General features: G+C 39.8%; 1 protein-coding gene across 1 annotated transcript in view; it reads right to left on the bottom strand.

The window, feature by feature from the left end:
* Window positions 1-20,718, bottom strand: part of CAMK4 (calcium/calmodulin dependent protein kinase IV) — a gene marked incomplete at its 3' end in the record, with an annotated part of 209,152 nt that overhangs the window by 106,091 nt on the left and 82,343 nt on the right. Inside the window, exon 2 of the mRNA XM_080919972.1 lies at window positions 1,687-1,765. Within this exon, the coding sequence (XP_080776098.1) occupies window positions 1,687-1,765 (79 nt within the window). The remainder of the gene's footprint in view (window positions 1-1,686; window positions 1,766-20,718) is intronic.

Below are 20,718 nucleotides of genomic sequence, written 5' to 3'. Positions count from 1 at the left end.
ATCTCCAAGCATGGTCCATCCTAAAAGACAAAGCCGGGGGTCCCATCTAATTCATATTCAGAGCCAAGGTCCCTCCAGGGGTTTTCTCTTGTTCCATTTGGCACAGGAGTAACTATGTTTGACAGCATCAGCCTCGAAGCTCCACCAGACAAAAGGATCCTAGCCACATGCTCTTCCTTAGCTTTCAGGAAGATCTGCCCACCTCCTCGCTCTGAAGAGATCGCAGTGACCGTGGAGTGTCGACTGGCCTAGAACTTGGAACCAACCTTCCTCTGTACATAAAGCATCGGGGTGCACCAGCAGGTCTAACTTCACACAAACCATTTCTGAATGGTCGTTTTTCAGACTGCTGTGTGAGCTACCCTTTTCAAAATGTCCTTGACGATGAAATAAAGAAAAAGGGAACAACTTGGCAACTTACTAACACTTTAACCAGTAAATAAACACATAGCTGTCAAATCCAAATATAACATGCAAGATTGGTACTAAAACAATCTAATTTATGTTCGTAAAAATTTAGATCTTTACTAGGAAATTATATTTCAAAAAATTTAAATAATGCTTAGTTCAGAAAACTTTTTGATGGATATATTGATATAGCAAAACTAACAAAAATGAATTGGAACATTCCTTTATATTTGGAACTGACTTAAGAAATAAGAACAGTCATGTGTGAAGTTTATGGATATTAATTACCACGTAAAGTGCTATCAATTAAGATTAAACTGTGGGGTTTTATTCACCTGTGTTTTGCTACAGCTTAGAATTCTAACAAATTGTTTTAAAAATGTCATTTTGTTTCTACTTGGCTAAAAGTCTGTGTTGTTAAGTCCTTCCTTCCAGGAAACTGGAAGATTTCCCTTTGCTGGACAATACATACAGATCTGGTGACAATAAACTGCCCTTAGGGGATAGAAGCCTCATTATGCCTGCAAAAGGTTGTCACCTGACCTTGAACTATCTGGCACATATCTGACACAAATTTCTTTGGTCCACTTTACAATTAGGTTTTCACAAACAGACACATGTCCCATAGTAGTTGACATAAAATTTGACAGAGGAACACTGTGCTAGAAAGTGTATCGTGTCTTTTTGTAGTTTTATGTGCAGAATCTAATTCATAAAAAGAAAAAAACTGAAAAGGCCATAAGGTAGAAAAAGTACCACATAGGGACACCATCCAGGATGTGACCTCACCTCCTTCTGGCCCTCTGGCCCTCTCATTATCATACTGAGGAGCCTTAGACAAGGCTTCCTCCTCTGCATTTGAGCTTCTGGATGAGCAGGTCTATCCTGGAAAGTAGCAACCTCTGTCCAGTGGCACTTCTCAGAAACACACCTAACCTTAGAAAACCCAGAAGCTGAGGATTCCCTTCAATTCATTTCGTCTTCTCTAGCACTTTACAGTGCAAGTTGCATCCTCACTCCACACACACACATACACACACACACACACACAACATAGCTCACAAACAAATCGAGGCTCACCTGCCTACTCTGTTGTTTTCCCTCTCCCCTTCTTCTCCACAAATCGAATCCAGCTTAAAAACAGTGACTGTCAAACATCCCACGGTTTCCATCAGACAACAAACCAGCTTGGCTTCTCCATGACCACTTGGGCTTTTTGTCTGGTCTCTTTCTTCTCAGGTCTCTCGGAGATACTAATACATAATGAAATAAACTTACTGTTTTCTTTAACACTTTGAGAGCATAGGGCTTCTGGGTCCCCTTCTGTTTGCATCTGTACACAATGGAAGTAGCACCCCTTGAGGGGGAGAAAGACAAAAAAATAAAAAAGAAAGTGTTACGGTGTGCACATGACTTAATGAGGACATCTTTCAGTGAACTCTTCAATTGAGGACTTCAAACAACATCTTGTAGATATGCTCATGACTAACAAGGAATCATAACTCCTAGACGCTGGGCTCAGATGGCAGAGGCTTTTTACTGCCTTTTCTTCCTGTTGCAAGTAGCACACCCAAGGTCATTGCATTTGATGGGCTGTTAAGGAAATCAAGTTCTCAGGAAAATAGCACTTTTCAAGAATAGCCATACACTGGAATCCCAGGGTTCCTGAAAGTACGTGTTTGGAGTGAAATGAAGCACAGAGCTTCAGGGACAGGGTTTTGAGTTCACCTTTCTCCTCTGTGACGAAACAGTCTGCAGTCTTCACGTTGGTGAGGGAGCTAGGGAACACCCCTCCCCCACACACCCTCCTGTGATCTGTTGAGGAGAGTGATAAGGTATTCCATGTTATTTCCATGTGTGTACTGTCTAGAGGAGAGTTCTTTACCAATACAACAGCATGGTCTGAATGCTTCCGTGCCACGGGTAAAGCAAGAGACTAGAAAAATAGACAAAGGAACTGCAGGCCAAACAGGTTTAAGTTTCTATTTTGAGAAAGAACTTTCTGAAAGGCCTGAAGGAAAGATGGGTTTGAATTAGGCCTTTGAGACTCTGAAGACCAAGCATAAGGACTTCTGATGATACATTCAGCTCGTGGTCCTGTAACTCTACATGAGCAATGAAAATTACAACAGATATGTCCTGGGTACACAAGAGCAGCAGACCTTTGACAGACAGAAGTCACATCTGGAACATCACAGCTGTTGCAAGTTAAGAAAAGTCTTAAGAGACCATACATATGTGCACCAAGGCACAGGGAGTTCTCTAGGTGACGTCAGGGAGGTAGAAATAAAGTTGGCCATACTATTTGTTAGGTGTTATGGTATTGTTTAAAGGTAGACACTAAAGATATATATTATATATAACCAAGGCCAATGACTAAAATAATTATTTAAAATAAAAAAACAAAAAAAAAAAACTTAAATGCAAAAATCAAAATTATATGCAAAGGAGAAAAAAATCAATGGGCTCAACAAATAAAACAGCTGTAATGTAGCAGGTTGAAATTCAGTAGTAATAAGTATAATAAGTTTAAACTTTGTATATCAGTTAAAACATCATTATACTGGATTATAACACCAGGAAAAACTATAAACAAAAACCCACTGGTTTTTAAAGCATATGCTGGTTAAAAAAATGATAAAATGACAAATAAAAGATTAAAAGATTCATGTAGAACTTTAACAAAAGAAACCAGCTACATTAATATCAAACAAAGTAAATCTCAGAAGGTTTACAGGGGAACATTATTTAATTCTGAAAGGCCAAACTCCCTAAAATAACACAATATTCATAAATATGCATGCATCTAACAACAGATCTCCAAAATACATGATGCTCATGCATAGAGCCAAAAGGAGTAAGAATCCCCATAATACACTTGGGCACTAAACATGTTCTCAGCAATTGCTAGAAAGCATAGACAAAATATCACCAAGGATACAGAACACCTGAGAGACATTGCCAACTAAATTAAGCTAGTTTGTATTTAGAGAGAGCTAAGCAAGCAGCGGAATGTAGAATCTTCATTTTATGTAGATAACAGTTCACAAATGCAGTCCTATGTATATGTGAAGACACCATCCTTCAGTATGGAGAGTTCAGCAGAGAAAGAATCAGCCTCTGTCAGGTACAGACAAAATGAGACATGCTTGGGGAAATAATGTGCTGGGAGAAAATGTTCCTAAAACATACCAGATAAAAGGTAAATATAAAAAAAAAATGTGTAAGGAACTTAACTCAATATTGAGAAATCAAACACACAAATTCAAACGGTGGGAAAGGACTAGACATTTCGTAAAAAGCAGACATGCCAAGGCTCGGCTGGGGTAGTCACCGGAGACAGCAAGTCCACAGAACAGGATGTCATGCCCCACCTGTTAAAATGTCTTTTATAAAAAAGATGAACCAAATGAAGATGTACAAGGTAATTTATGTGCATTTTTAGTTGGGTTTAACTTAACACAGGACATATTTGTGTGTGGGTTTAAAACACACACATAAGTACCAACTATCCTTTAAACATCTAAGCATTGGTTCAACATTCCAACACTGAGTATGGTATTGAAAGAAATGGCATTAGTATGCCAAAGAGCTGTCCACTCTCCCACATTCACTGCTGTATCATTACTAACAATCAAGGCATGAAATCCACCCGAGTGCCCACCCTGAAATGAATGTGACAGGCACACACACAATGAAATACCATCAAACTTTAAAAACAAGAAAATTCTGTTGTTTTCCAGAATCACAGATAGACCTGGAAGATTACATTAAAGTAAATAGAGCCATGCTTAAACAGACAAATGTGAGTGGCCTCGCTTGTATGTCCGGTCTAGACAAATCTCACAGAAACAGAACAGAACCTAGAATGGTAGCAAGTACCTTGAGTCCCAGCTCTGGGAAGGTAGTAGCAAATAGATCTCTGGGAGTTTGGGGCCCTGCCTCATCTCCCAGTTCTCAGGCCAGCTAGGGCTGTTTCTTGGCTTCTACTTGTGCTCCAAGGTAAAGACACAAGAGGAAAGTTTAGGAACCAGCATCTGCCAATGAGGAAGAATGCCTGGTATTTGTCTCTCTGGGCTTGTTACCTAACTCAGTGTAAATATTTTTTCTTAACATCTATTTACTTGCAAATTTCATGATCCTTGGCAAGTGGAACAAAAAAAAAAGAGATTAACATTGAGGATTAAAGGGGGGTAGGGACCTGGGGGAAATGAATCAGAACTAAGGGTCTAGGAAAATACCTGGCAGAAACCCCTAGTGAGCAAGCTAATCTCAAAATATAATTTAGAAAAGGCTCCACTCTCTCACATTCACCGCAATATCATTAACAACAATCAAGACATGAAATCCACCCATAACAAATGCCAGGTATCCTTCCTCATAGGCAGATCCTGGTTCCCAATCTTTCCTTTTGTGTCTTTAACTTGAAGTGTAAGTAGAAGCCAGGAGATGCAGTAGGTGTGCAAGGTTGGTTGCAGAGGGAATGGGTTATTAAATGGAAATCACAGTATGATGTACTGGATACTTCCCTCCAAATTATGCATTAGGGTTCTAATAAACCACAGGGAACACCAGAACAACACACCCTCTTATTTCCCTTGGTTACTGCGTCGGTTTGAATGAGAATGGGTCCCAAGCATCTGAATACCCAGTGCCTGTTTGGTGAAACTTTTGCAAAAATTAAGCAGTGGCCTTGTCAAAGGAGGCAGCACAGCAGAATGAAGCCACACTTGGGGACTGTCCTCAGTTTTCCCTCCTGTTATGTGACTTAAAAAGAGTCTGCTTGGGGCCTGTGAGACAGCTTAGCATGTAAAGACACTTGCCACAAAGCACAGCCACATGGGTTCAATGCCAGAGACCCAGGGAGTGAAAGGGGAGACTTCCATGTTTGAACTCAAAGTGCTGGTGACATTCTTACAGGTCCTTCACTTTGTCTCAAACCACTCAGTGCCTCACACTGTGGCCAGTGAAGCTTCTTATGAGTAGTTTAGGTTTTCTCCTCTGTTGAAGGAGGGCCATGCAGAAGGAACAATAAACAGCTTTAGAACTCATGGAATGTGACCCATTTGTAGGCACAATCACAGCAGGTTTGCTGAAAGGGCAGAGCCCAGGGGACTAAATGCCCTGAGGAACTCATGTTGTAGAGTTTTGTCCAGCTTGCTGGCATCACATCCCTCTTACTCTAATAACTGTATGAAGACTATAAGTGGCTTCCAGCCCCTCCCTGAGCGGACTCTCTGGCACTCACAAGAACAGTGTTTGGTCTCTTTCAGGCATTGCTGCCGGGCACATCAACGATTCAGCCACCACCCAGGAAAGAACTTAGAAACGTAGATAGTCAGCAAGGACCATCACCCTTAGAAAGGCTATGGGAACAGAAATTGATAGGTTAAGGCGTTTCTACTAGTGGCTTTGACACAGAAAATCTTAGAGAACAATTTGAAGTTCAGAAAAATACTCTTACTACTTGAGCTCGGGACTGTTTGGGGTCAGGAAGTAATACTGGCATCTGACTCTCATCTGCTGACATGGCTGTCACTGAGGCTGTGCTGGCGACTCAGATGACGTGTGACATCTTGTATGTGATCTAATAAGAATTTCTGACCAGTTGTGCATTCTGAAGATTAAAAGTAGAAATGACTGTTGTTCTTTATGTACAAGTTTAGATTTGTGATTCTTTTAAACCTCTTATAAGAATCCTTTTTAAGGTAAATAATAAAATAACGGATCCTTCCTTTGTAACCACAAATTGCTGTCTGCCAGCGAGAGAAGCTGGCTGAGAAAACTACCTTGCTTGCTCACAGTTCATTAATCTGTAACGAATTTTTTAGTTATGAATGTACCTGGGATCTTGGGAATCATTTGTTTTCTTTACCTGTACTATGTAATGTTACTTCTTGTAAAAGTATTGGAGAACATATTCCGTTTTTATAATCATTCACTAGAAGAAAAATAGAATATAGTGACATTGTAACTTCCATAGTGCTTGAAAGATTTGCTGAGGTATATAAGCTGTGAGAGGAAAAAATAAAGTTGTCCACCAAAATGTGTGTGTGTGTATGCATGTAAAGTGGTTAGAGATTTGTTCCATCCACCCAATGTGTGAGTGTGTGTATGTGTGTGCATATATGTGTGTATGTGTGTGTAATGAGTGTGTATGTTTGTGTATATGTGTGTGTGAGTATGTGTGTGTCATGAATGTGTATGTATGTGTGTATGTGGGTGTGTGTGTGAGTATGTGTGTAATGAGTATGTATGTATACACGTATGCATGTGTGTATGTGTCTGAGTGTGTGTGTATGTATGTATGTCTGTGAGTGTGTGTATGTGTATGTATGTGTGTATATGTGAGTGTGTGTATGTCTGTGTAATGTGTGTATGTATGTGTATATGTGTGTATGTGTGTGTATGTATATGTGTGCATATGCATGTGTGTGTGTGTCTGCATGTGCATCTGATTTTCCCCCATTCTCTTTCATTCTTTTAGCATATACATATTCATGTAAAACAGCCAAAGTTGAATTCCTGCTCAATGTTTAATGTCAGGATATGGTATGAGATCACCTATAGCTCACTCGGTCATCTTTATTCTCCATCCTCAGTGTTTTCCTACCATCCAATACCATCTAATTCATATATTTAATTTATCTGAAAGCCAACCCTCACATCTTTGCTTAGGCTTATTATACCAGTAAATCGTGTCCATCGGCTTTGAATACCACTTATCCAGTGTTAAGCACGTCAGTCCTGCAATCTCTCAGCCCTCAGTTGGCATTTTTTTCAATGAAAGTCACATCCTCGTATATTTTGGTTTTAATGTACATTGCTTTTCTAGTACATTTCAGTGCTGGTACTGAAAGAAGACATAAATTTTACTTATATACTATGTCTTCAATAAACAAGGAGGTACTCAAGTAATTAAAACGAACATTTAGTGGATGTACTTGTAACATTTTCTCCATAACTGAGTTCCAGCTTTCTAGTGAGATTACATTTTTTTTCTTTTGGATAAGAGAATGATTCTGATTTAGAAAGTTAGCCCCCCCCCCCCCCCAGTGTCTGTTAGCTAATAAAATACACAAGTTAAGCCTCGTGAGTGCAAGCATTCAGAGAAGTCACTCTCCAAGACTTCGAGCTTGCATGCCAACTCTGAGGCTGGAGGTTTTAGAGTGTAAACATGGGATTAAATCTGTATGGAAATGAGAATAGTTTGTATAGCTTCAAAAGCATCTGAAATCACTGTGCCCATTTAATTCAGTTGAAATGTATCAAAACAAACAAACAAAAATGTAAAACTAAGCAAGGCTAGTGAGATAGATGGCTCCATAACTAAAGAGACTCGCTGCCAAGCCGGGCAGCCTGATTCAGTTCCAGATAGCCTTGTGGCAAGTTTTGGTATTTAAAAGTAATCATGTTTAATCTATACACACCAAGAAAACTTTGACTATTTCCAGTTACGTTTTGTTTTCCATGTACTTTATGCTTATGGTAATTAGTAAGATTCCAATGCATACTATCAAACCTTTAAAAAAATCAAGTACTGACAAAAATATATTCATATAGTTTTATGCCAAAATGCTTTTAGAAATCTGTACATGTATCTCTTTTTAAAAAAAATAAAGTCGTAAGAAAAAATAACAAAGAAAATAGAATGAGCAAACCATGAGAGCAAGCCAGTGAGCAGTACCCCTCTATGGCATTTGTCTGCATCAGCTCCTGCTTCAAGGTTCCTGTCCTGCTTGAGTTCCTGTCATGATTTCCTCTAGTGATAAACAGTGTTATGGATATGTAAGCAAAATAAAACCTTTCCTCTCAAAACAAAAAAGATGTAAACAGAAAAAGAATACACAAAAACATACTTTGCAAGTGAGGCTAAATGCTGAGAAATATCAAAAGTATGAAATGTTGGTTAGCATACCTTAGGTGCTCGAATGTTTGTAGATGCTTGAATGCACACAGGGCTCGCAATGAGGACGCTTTTTTTATTTCTGCCGTCGCTGTCTGTTATGTCCTTGTTTGTATTCTCTTGCTTTGGTTTGGTTTTTATGGTTTTTCTTTTTCAAGACAGGGTTTCTCTGTGTAGTCCTGGCTGTCCTGGAACTTACTCTACAGACCAGTCAGGCCTTGAACTTGATCCCCCTGCCTCTGCCTCTCAAGTACTGAGATTAAACACCTGTGCCACCAACCACCGGGCTTTTCAATATTGTTCAGTTTTACTGATGGTCTGCAACTTTTGTTTACCATCTCAATGGACAAAATTTGGCTTTCTTTCTTTTTTTTTTTATTGCTTCCTTTCGTGTGTGTGTGTGTGTGTGTGTGTGTGTGTGTGTGTGTGTGTGTGTTTCTCTTTAAATTTGCTTTCTTCTTTCTTTAATAACGAACTACTTCCTTCTTTTTGTTTTTCTTCAGTCTCTTGGAGTAAAAGCTGAAATGACTGGTTTTAAGCTACTTTTCTTTGAGAAGGCAATACCAAAATCTCCCATTGGACACCATTTGAGCAATCGCAAATCTCATTTGAAAATATTTGCTAACACTTTAACTGCTTTCTTTGTGTTATGACTTAATCTAAAAGTGTGCTGTACAGTTTCCAATTACTTAGGAGAATATCTTTTTAATTTTTAATTTAAACTGCAAATTTAACTATCCTGTGCAAAAAAGCACACAGCATAAAGAACATTGAAATCATGTGGAGAGTTAAATTATGCTCTAGTATATGAACTGCTTTGAAGAATGGCCATATGTTCTCAAAAAAGGCATACTGTCATTGAATATGAGCTCTGTACATGAAAACTGGATCAAGGACTGGTACCGTTCAGCCATGTACTCTTAGCTCCTATGTGCTTCCCTTTCTTGAAGCGTATTTTCTATCAGCTAAGCAGAAAACAACAGCTTTCCTATACTAGCAATCTGAATGGCATGCGTTTATTCTATGCCTCGGTATTTAAAGTGCATTTAGCACATATTATAGATAGCACACAGCTGTCTCTTGCATTTGTGTTCAATTTGTCAAGGTGTGCTTTTGGAATATAATATTCAGTCATCTGTAATAAGATCTGTGATGTGTGAAAGTGGACTATTTGTGGGGGGGTTGTTTTGTTTTCTGTTAACTTTTCGCTGTTCTCTTTTCCTCATTTTCTTATTGTCCTATAGACTAAGTAAATATTTTAGTGTTTTCTGAAATTCTATTTTATCATGTCTTGGCTTTAAAGTACATCACTGTTTCATTCTGTTAATGCTTTCAGAACTAGAGTGTATTCAGTATGTACTGTATATAGTTTATTAGAGTTTGTTCACATCTAAAATTGTAAAACATAGACTTATAGCGATAGTTTTATCACTGTCCCTCTTTCTCTATCCTTAAGGTAGTTATAATAATGTAATTTATACATTACGTGTTACAATAATGTATAATACACTCCAAGTATTTGAGTTCGCTTGAAAGAGTCAGTTGTTAAAAAGACAGCAAGAAAAAAAATAAACGAGTCCGTCCTGTGATTTAATGTTTTTGGATTTTTTTTCTTAAGTCTTCATTTATTCCTACAAATCTGATGTTCCAATATTATTTTATTTTAAACTTAAAAGCCTCTTTACATTACAGCGATCCATGTATGTGAATGACTGATTCCCTTAGCATTCATGTATCTTAATTATTTTTACTAGGGGGTGTGGGGTGTGTGCTTCCCCCCCCACACACACAACCTTTGCTGTCAGTCTTCTTCAGGCACCAGTCACCTTGATTTTGAGACAGAATATCTCATTGGGATATGGGCTAGCAGATTAGGCCCCAGCCCACTGCGCATGACAACTGGCTGCGATGCATCAGCCAGCCCACTGCGCATGACAACTGGCTGCGATGCATCAGCCAGCCCACTGCGCATGACAACTGGCAGCAGTGCACCAACCGTATTGGACATCTTTGATTTCCATCCTAGAGTACCCCATGTATGCTAGAACAGGTTCCCAATATACTTGCATACACAATTTCAAAACCGTAACCACTCTAGTTGAGTCTTAATTTTAACCCCATGCTATAGCCCTCACTCTAGGATGTGACCGCCATTCCTCAAATGTGATATTTTCGAAGTGCTGATCAAGTATCTAGGATGCTCAATGTTGCCTACCTTTGGCCAGAAATCTAATGAATATATTTCAGTGGTCCTTCCCTACTCAAGCTCCGTTATCTCTCTGCTTCCCCATGGTTACTGCTACTTAGCCTCATAAAATCTCCTCGCCCGTTGTTACCTGTTGGACCGTCAAAGTGAATGTGGGACGCGCTTGTATGTCCATTCCGTAAGAACCACAGGCCTACCTCATTCCTTGTTCAGTGACTAAAAGCAATGACTTGTGCATTAGATATGAGTTGCTTACACAGAAAGGTCAGTACAGTTCCTGTTGCTCAATCACTATCAAGAGCTGTAATCTTACTGTAGTCTTATTTTTATTCACATTATTGAGAGAACTAAATATTTAAATCAGATATTACTTTTGCAAAAGGGAAAGTTTTGTTTATTTCTTATGCATTTATTAAGAGCGAGTTACAGAAGCTAACAAACATTGTGATTGAAGGAGATTAGCAAATAAAATATCATGAGAGTAGAAATAGCAAATTCCCCTTGGCATCCCAGGCAGCATTTTAAACATCAACAGCATCTGTTATTGTTTCTGTAGGAGAGAGTTTTTTGAGGCATGAGTTATAATTATGTTATAACAAAACACTGCACCCCCATTTTTCTTGTTGAATGGTAATCAAGGAGACGATTTCAGGTCTAAATAATAAATTCATTTTAGATCATGGGCCTTGGCATAATTCTCATTGCTACTTCTAAAGGATTAGTGTGGCTGAGAGCTCTACCAGATGGCTCAGCTAGGCAGGGAAAAAAATTTCCTTTCTCAGCTGTAACTTGAACTTATCTCTGGCATTTGGCAACATCTTGGATTTGATATTAAGACCCTGTATAGGTCTGAAGTTATATAACTCTATGTGTATACACTTGGAAATTCTTTCACTGGACTTTATGCCTTTTAACCTACTACTCTACTGCTTCTTAAGATCCTGTATTCCAAATTCATTTGAAAAGAAATTAGAAAATTTGCCTTCATTCAATCAAGACCTCTTGCTCAAATTTTATTGGGAACTTGGATGTACTCACAGCAGAGGATTAAACTAGGTGCACAGCCCTTTTGTCCACATGAACCTATGGGATTCGCCCAATCACAGGACCATAGCACTGGGGCTGACCAGAAACAAACTTACTAGGCCTTCTTGGCCATCAGGTTGCTCACCTACAAAAGTGGTCACAGCCATAAAAGACAACTTCCAACTTTTTTCAGGTTCTGAGATACTCTATAGAAATAAAGATATGTGTTATAGTTCTTAGATGATCACTCCACCTCTTCCATTTATCTAACAAGGACAAATATATAAGGAATGTTTCCTAGACTTTAAGGATGAAGTATGTTTCTTATTCTCCTATTAAAGATACAATTGTTGCTTTATCATGTGTGCCCTTAGTAACTGACAATAACATTTCCCTAAAACATGGAGGTTAAAACTTAACAGCCTGTTCCAAGTCACTGTCTACAAGAAGTCTGGAATTTTGCTTCCCCCCCTGGTTTATCTAGTCCCCGCCTGGGCCTCCCCAAGAGTCATAAGCATCTCCCTCCTCCCTCAGTTTCTATGAGAACATTTTCTAGTACTTTTCTAATCAAATATACCGGCAGATTTATTCCATCTTGCTGACATCAGAGTTTATGGAGAGGGAAGCCGGAGTCCCTTTTGAGTGTGAATTCTTGTGTCTTTTGGCAGGATTTCTTAACTTGTGGGGAAAAGGTTTATTTTAGTGCCTCTTCAGTAGTTTTCCTACATTTGATTTCTGAGTCAAAAACAGGCAAGAAAAGCTTAAAACAGCCAGAAATTTCATAGCAATTTTCTGTGTTCTTTATCCTCCAAAAATAGGGAGGATTCTGTTTAAAAAACAAAAAACAAAAAGCAACAACAACAAACCCCTCAATTTTAAGGAAAATTGTCTCATTTTTCACTCTGCATGTACCTACAGTTTTCTGGGAATTTGTCTCTTTATTAAATTGTTCTAGATTTTCATATTACATCATCTCTTCCTGTCACCCCTCTCCATCTCCTTCCATGTCCTCTCAACCCAACCTCCTCCTTCTCAAAGTCATAGTTTCTTTTTCTCTGTGTGTGTGTCTCTGTGTGTATGTGTCTATCTGTGTCTATGTGTGTTTAAATATATAAATATAAGCTGCTGAGTCCATGTACACACACACACACACACACACAAACACACACACACACACACACACACACACACACACACACACACACACAGCTTGATAAAGTTACACCTCTTGGGTGAAATTTATCCCTCACAAGTCACCAATTTATAAAAACTCCAATACTGGGCAAGGGAAACTCTGGGATGTTGATCAGGGGAGTCCAGAGATTCCCCAAAACAATATAGAGTATTGCTGTTGTCCTTGGTTGACTTGCAGAAGTTAAAGATAAGTCCCTCTTGCTGGAGACACCACATACTTCTGACAGAATTCAAAGGAATGGAGCTGGAGCTGACCCACAAGCTCCCCCTGAGGACTAGCTTGCCTAGTTCTAGAAGGTGGTGTGCAAGCTTCCGGAGAAGAAGAGCAATCAATAGTCCTGCCCAGTGAGGAAGCCTACAAACTACAAACACGACAACGTCAAAATGTCTCTAGAGGTGGGATGCTGCAACTTACATCTTGGTAGCAACCAGCAGGTACCTATTAGAATTAGAGCCCAGTCCACAGGAAGAAAGTTGTCCAGATACTAGAAACCTAGGACACTCCTTGAGGCTAGTGAAGTCATGGATCCTAGAGGAGAAGCAATTATTTCCAGTTCTCTAAACCAAAACAATCAACTCCCAACTGCATTCTAAATACTTATCTTCAACCCACATCAGAGAGACCAATGTAGAGCGTTCCAGAAAACCAGGAGAGGTTAAAATGCAGAGAACCACTGGGTGAAAGGTTTGACCATAACTGGTGCAACCCTGACAGCTGAGGCTGAGCGAGCTTCACAGCAGAGGGAGCAGAAAGACTATATTAAGGGTCAAAGAACCTGAACGTCTGTCTTTAGGGTATACAGTAGCCAGACTCATAAAACTCAACAGATGACTGACTCGAGAAAGACTTGAACAATGGCCTGCTCACATGCCAAAGTGAATAAGGAATATCTTCCTGGATTTTTCTTAACTACATACACATGTGACTCTCTGGGTGTCGGTGTGCGCATGTGCTCATGACACCATCCCTACGGCTGCAGGGGAGATGCCTTTGACTATCCTTATGTTCTTCCATCAACACCCATTTATAGTTCAGAAGCTAACCTTCCGGGCTAGAGGGAGATCAGTCAACACCTCTCGGAGTCTCAAAGTTAAAAGGAAAAGTCACTTAGGCACCCTAATCTTCAAAGGAAAGGAAACTTCAAAACTGTGCTGCAAATGTCAGATGGACCCTCCTCGGCAAACCTTTGTGGGCTGGGACCAAAGGACAGAGAACAGCTAAGTGGTCAGTGGAAATCCTGAGCACCTTACTGAAGCCACAGAAAGCAGATCACAGAAAAGGAACTGACCTCAGTGTCCCCAGGGGAGCAGTAGCACCTCTTGCCCTGCTACTGTAGAGGGGCCATGGCTAAGGAAAGTTAGGAGGTAGGGATCCAAGTGTCAAGCCAGATTAGAAATGACTGGGCAGTCTATAGAGACCTTCAGTTTCCTCTTTATTAATTATGTTTTCTTAGGTCCATGAAATAATGAGTTGTCCTAAAATGCAAGCCTTAGTGGATAATATGTGATGGAATATTGTTTCTGGCATTAATTTGAAATGGTATTAAATTTCTGTCTAATGAGCCAAAAAGAAAAAAAATAGCAAAAAGCTATCAATCCTAGATCACTGACAGGCCTTCTACAAAAGCAGAAGCGTAGGTCGGACATGCAGAGGAAAATGGACTCTGGTGGGCACGCAGCCTCTCTGAAGTGTTACAGGTGGCAGTCAAGTGCTCAGGCAGAGGCTGACAGTAGCCACACACTGAAAAACGTGCACGAGTCTCTGAAAGGAAACCCGGCAACATGTGTCTAAACATTGCAAGAAGAAATCCCATTCTCCCCAAGCTGGCATTACTTAGCTCTTCCCAAAGGCCTTGGAGAGAAAAGGATCCGAGAGCTGAAATCTGAGAGGAAACAAAATGAGAATGAGAAGGGCTCAGATCATCCTAAGAATCAAGAAGTCCTTAACTTGCAGGACTCCATCAAACTGGGGCATGTCCATGGGTCTTAATGAAATCTTATTTCCTTCCTTCTTCCTTACTGTTTCTAATGCCAGAAAGCCCGGTGAAGGCTAGCATCATACACAGACAATGACCTAATAAATGCAATCACCCACAGGGCCATTATCTCCCTACAATGTCACTGTTCCAAGTCACTCTGAATGAATCGATGCTTGTTAAATGGCACTGGCTAAATACTATAATATCTAAAACGTTCGCTGTTCTCCATAATCGATAGAAGGGCCCATGCCAGAATAAGTTCCTGACGATCTGTGTACACAGTGACCCTCTCGTCTGCTTGGCAATTCCCAATATATGTCTCAAAGAACTGTAACTAAATATCACCCAAATGTACATACATGGTTTTCATTGTTTTTCTTGTATATTATTATTACTGTTGTGTGTTTGAGTGTGTGTGTGTGTTTGTGTGTACATGTGATCACACCACAGCATGCATGTAAAGGCAAAGGATACATTGTAGACTAGGTTCTCTCCTTTCTAGTGTGGGTTCCAGGACACAAACTCAGATCTTCAGGCTCGGCAGCAGTACCCCTCACCCACAGGGCCAAAACATTTACTAAGAAATGCACTGTTGTGAACAGAGAGACCCACCTCGAATCAAAATAGGTGATCTACTTGTTATATCATTTTAAGGCTGAATTCTCTCTGTTTTTTTCTTTTAAATAACACTCTCATGCAGACATTCGTTTTCTGAGAATTCTCATCATCATTAGAAATTCGAAAATACTTCAAAAGAATCGGAGGCAGCCTCTATATTATGTATGATAAAGGTGATCAGAATTATAATATGAACAAAGTAATATATAATATGAACAAAGCCAGGTCTCTCGGAACACAGAAGGAAATTCGGTTAGCAACTATTGTAGAGTAGGTATAGTGTTGTGCTTGGCACGGGCAATTTCATGAGTACCTAATTATCAGGCTACTGGATATCCGTTTTAGAGATGAAAAGGACTAAGCTCAGAGGTTTCTGAACATGCCCAAGGTTATGTACTAGTTAACTGTACAGGGACAGTTTGACTCAGACCCCATTCTGTAACCATGGGACATCTGGCTCATTTGGTGGGCCTGAAAGCCCTTCCTCAGGGCATCACCTCTGTCCCAACAGTCCTGTGTCTGACTGCAGTGCTTGTCCAGGTTGCAGGATGTACCCCTTAGGAATATATACATTTCCTATAATGAACAAGTCCTTTTTTCTCTCGTTTTAGATCCCTTCTTTCCCTTTTTTCCATTTTTTCATTAATTAATTTATTTATATCCCAAATGTTACCCCTTCCATCCCCCCTCACAGAGTTTTTTTTCACCATCCCACCTCCCCTTTATTTCTCAGAGGGTTCCCTCCCCTGGGTATTCCCCCCACCATGGTGCATCAAGGTCTCTACAGGATTAGGCACATCCTCTCCCACTGAGGCCAGAAAAGGCAGTCCTCTGCTACATATGCGATGGGCAGTGTATGTTCTTTGGTTGGTAGCTTACTCTCTGTGAGCTCCCAGGAGCCCAGGTTTGTAGGCACTGTTGGTCTTCCCATGAGGTTGCTATTCCCTTCATTTCCTTCTGTCCTTCCCCTAACTCTCCCATAGGAGTCCTCTATATCCACATGTCTCAGTCAGCTGCTTGTAGAGCCTCTCAGAGGCCAGCCATGCTAGGCTCCGTCCCCCCCATGGGGATATGGAACCTGAAAAGACCACCTCCAATAGGCAGACAGGACCTCTACCTACAAAACTTCAGGCCGCAAATTGCTCCAGTCTAAAAGAAACTCAGGGAGAAAAATGGAGCAGAGACTGAAGGAACGGCTGACCAATGACAGGGCCAGCTGGAGACCCATTCGATGGATGGGCACCAATCCCTGACACTATTCAGATGCTATGTTGTGCTTACAGAACAAGTTCTTTTTACAGAAAATTCATTATTTGGAAGTTAAGGAAGTTGTTTTGCTTCACAGAGAAAATTATTAGGACTTTAAGGAGGCAGATCTGTTGCATGTTTTTACTTCTTTCTCTTGCCTTTTCAAATGCTAATTTTTATTAATAAATTCTGATCTTTCATAATTTCACACATTTATGTAGTGCATGTGGCTACTCCCCCATCCTCTGTGACTTTCCTCCCACAGCTGCTGGTTCCCCTTCTTCATTATGAAGTTCTTTCCAGTAGTTTTTTTGTTTGGTTTGGTGTCCCATGGAGTTTAACTGGGGTCATCTCTGCACCCTTGTTTTGAAACTAACTATCAGAGGATTCATCAGAGGACGCAACAACTGGATCCCATGTGCCGCCCCTGGCTTTCTACTTACAGCAAGAGAATTGGCAACTAACTATTAAAGAAATTAAGCAACTCAAGAGCTGCACATCAATGTGACATCACCGCTCAAAAAGATGCTAAAGACAGAAAACCCTCTTTTTTTTATATATTTATATATTTATAATTGTCGTGATTGAGAAACCACCCAAGGAAGGCAGAAAATTCTCCAAGTGTGCTTTAACTGATAGCTCTATCAAGCGAACAGAGTGTGTGTTGGCTCTGTGGTGCCCTGGTATTCCCTGTGCAACACAATATGCCAGACACTCGGGTTTCTGTCCCTGCATATAGATTTTGCATCTTCTCCTGACTTTCCAAGGGAGGTTCTAGCTTCATTAATACACACCTGTTTAACTTTTTTCCCTGTACAGAGTTCTCTTACTCTTCAAACAGAATCCACAGAGGAGTAAGGCCAGCTGTATCCTGTGCTAAGTAGCACCTTCTTAGCAAGTCTTACTCAGACAGCCTCTCTGCAGGTGGTGACAACCATAAGGCAACAAGCAGCCCCCACTACCAGCCAATTTTAGAAAAATCTCCAGGAAAGAAACTAGCTTTTTTTTCCTCTCTTGGTCTTGGACATAATTATAACTTATTTAAACTAATGTTATATCCCTAAGACTCAGAAGAGATTTTTCTCACCTTTAGTCCTCAGTCCACCAGAAGTACAATAACGGTCTGATGACATTTGATTTGCTATGAATGATTGTTAGCAACAGAGCATCCACCATTTACTGAACCCTAATATTGTCCATTTCTGTATCCTCTGGATTCTCTGGGCAAGCACTTGTCAACGTCTGTGGCAATGTGTCACTCTTGTGGGTGAATCTGTTTATCTGAACTCACAAGACTCTAAGATCTTCACATTTAATGACTGTGCCTTGTTCAAAACTCTAGCATAGATCATAGTCCCTGGTGTATAGGAGAAACTTACTATGAAGTGTTAATAGTATAAAAGAATTATCCAGTCTGAAGTTGAGAGGATGGTTCAGTGAGTAGAACACGTGAGCAGTTGAAAGGAACAGAGTTGGGGTCTCCAGAGCCTACATAATGGTAAACGTAGTATATTTATGTGTACTCTCACAGCAATGTAGAGTGGGGGGAATCCTGAGAACCCCACAGGCCAGGACTGAAAAAGGAGTCAGACAAGGTATAAAGCAAATGCCAACACTTGAGGTTGACCTCTGATTTCCAAAAAAATGTCATGACATGAGTGTGTACAGAGATTTAATAAAAGGCAAGAATTACCCAATCAGTGAAACTAAGCAGAATTACATGCAGACCAACGTGATGTGCAACTGGAAGGCAGATTAGATCTCAATTATGATTTTCACAGTAATTAAACAAATTCGGCTTTAAAATTAGTAGGTATTTGATCTCCCTTTTCCTTTCTAATAATGGGATTTCATGTTAAGAATAGAGAAGCATGCCTAGTGAGTTCAATATCTACAGCTAAAGCCTGGATAAAAAGCCATTATTTCCCATTGCATAAATAATTCTAGGGAACACTTAACCTAATTGACTTCTAAAACTTGAGCCAACTGGGTGCCTTATAACCGCTTCCTGCTCTCCTGTTACACTGGATTTTACACTGAATCTAGAGATGCTTAGCTTTCATTGTGAAGTGATGTTCAAAGAAATTTACTCCCAACACGAAGTCTTAAATTTGATCAACAAACTGGTGCTCGATAGAAAAAAAATCTGTAAATTAATAATAGTAAGCAATGTAAAAGAAACCTGTGTTTTCAGAAGGTCATTAAGTCCTTCTCTAAAGCAACACAATCTTCTGTAATTCTCACTATCATTTTATTTCTTATAAATGCAACATCTTTAGAGTTTTAAAACCTTGTCACACATCTATATCTTTATTAATTAGTAAATATGTTTTAAAATGTGAGCAGTTTTGACGTGTTTATAAGGCAATTTAGGGACCTCAAGAATGTTAGGCAGCCATTGAATACTGAGAGAGGATGACCTATACAATTATTTCATCCTTTAAGGTTTCCTTTCAGTGTAAAACATAGAGCTTAAGGATTTCAGGGCTTTACAATTTAAGAACATTGGCCCTTCAGTGAGCATGTTCAATTTAAATATCAATTGAATAACTGTATTAAATTCTCTTCGGGAGCAAATGCTCCTTCTTCAAACAGAGAGGCATCACTCACATGAAAGCCAGCTGAACCTCAGCTTTTCACCAGTGAGTTATGGTGAGAACAGGGAGGGTAGGAATAGGCATGGAGCAGAGTGGATTTCACCGAAGTCCAACTCCAAACGATTCACCTGGAACAAAATCTATGCCTCTGCATAACGTCAGGGTTTGGATTAAGCAGAGATACCGATACAGTGGTAGAGAGGAGAAACCATAGAAGTTACTTTGCCAGATGAAAAGTTCTCCTGTGGACTGGGGAATTTTAATTTCTTTGATTACTGCATCATGTCTAGACCCACATCTTTGGAAGACTATTTGTTAGCAGGTGCACAATTGTGTCAAGGCCAGAGGACAACCTCAGGGGCTGTTTCTCTAGAGCAATCCTTTATCTTTGAAGACACACTCTCCCATTGTTCTGAAGCTGGCCCACTAGACCAAGCTAAATGGTATGTGGGTAGCAAGGACCAGCCTGTCTGTGCCTCCCAAACTGGGGCTGCAAGTGCATGCCAGGATGCCTGACCTTTCCACAAGGGTTGTGGAGATTGGATTTGATCCTCCTGTTTCTATGACAACCACTTTATTCCTTGCACTGTCACAGCGCCAACCACTGTGCATCAGGGAGACTGCAACTTTTTACCTAGGTCCTCCTTTATACCCTTCAAAGACAAATGATGACTTTTTGAGGACCCAAGAAATCTCAGAGACTTCAGATCTAGATGTAGTCTCAAAAATGGCTAGAACTCTGTTTCTTCAGTCTAGATAAGAGTTGCACCAACAGGCTTATAAATATAGGTCATCAGAATAATACATGTTGATTCCTATCATTTCAAATTAAATAAATGTACATATTTAAATTCATTGTAATGGTCCCATTTCCTGTAGGTCAATCATTCTGTAAAGTATGTTCAGTGTTCATTAAAAAGCTTTTTGTTGTCATTTCCTAGAGAATAATACTTTCAATTATGACAGGAAATGATGTTGCCTGGCATACATAAAACAGCATTTATAATCAGCGTGCATACAAATCAGCCATCCTTTTACAAGCAGTACGTGAACAGAGCAGCTTTTCAGGGTAAAGCCACTGCCGCATTTAAACCTTTCTGCAGTGTATAGACAGCAGTGACAGGTCAACTTAAATTGCAATGTGCAAAGCATAGGTTTCTTGAGGATAGGTAAAAGCCTATATATCAAAATTTGGTCAGTGAGTTTGTGAACACATAGAGCTTCTCTCAATCCATGATGTTTCTCAGGGGTTTCTTTCCCTCAGGAAACAGCATGGATTATTTGCAAACTTTACACATTCCAATTGACATGAATCTAATTTAAATAAGCAGGTTAAATTCACATCAGGAGCACTGTTAGAATATGCTAAAATTATGCTAAAATAATCTCTTTTGCTTTTAATGTCAACATTTATGGTTCCATATTTTCCACAGCATCTCTCTCAAGCTAATATAACATTGCACACAAACCAAAAATAACTGCCAATAGAATGGAGAGAAACCTACAGAATGGGGAGTCACATATACAAGCTTTGCA

This window comes from Micromys minutus, assembly GCF_963924665.1.
Source record: "Micromys minutus genome assembly, chromosome: 8".
NCBI classification, from domain to species: Eukaryota; Metazoa; Chordata; class Mammalia; order Rodentia; family Muridae; genus Micromys; species Micromys minutus.
The sequence above is the reverse complement of the archived record's forward strand: the minus strand, read 5'-3'. Positions and strand labels throughout refer to the sequence as shown.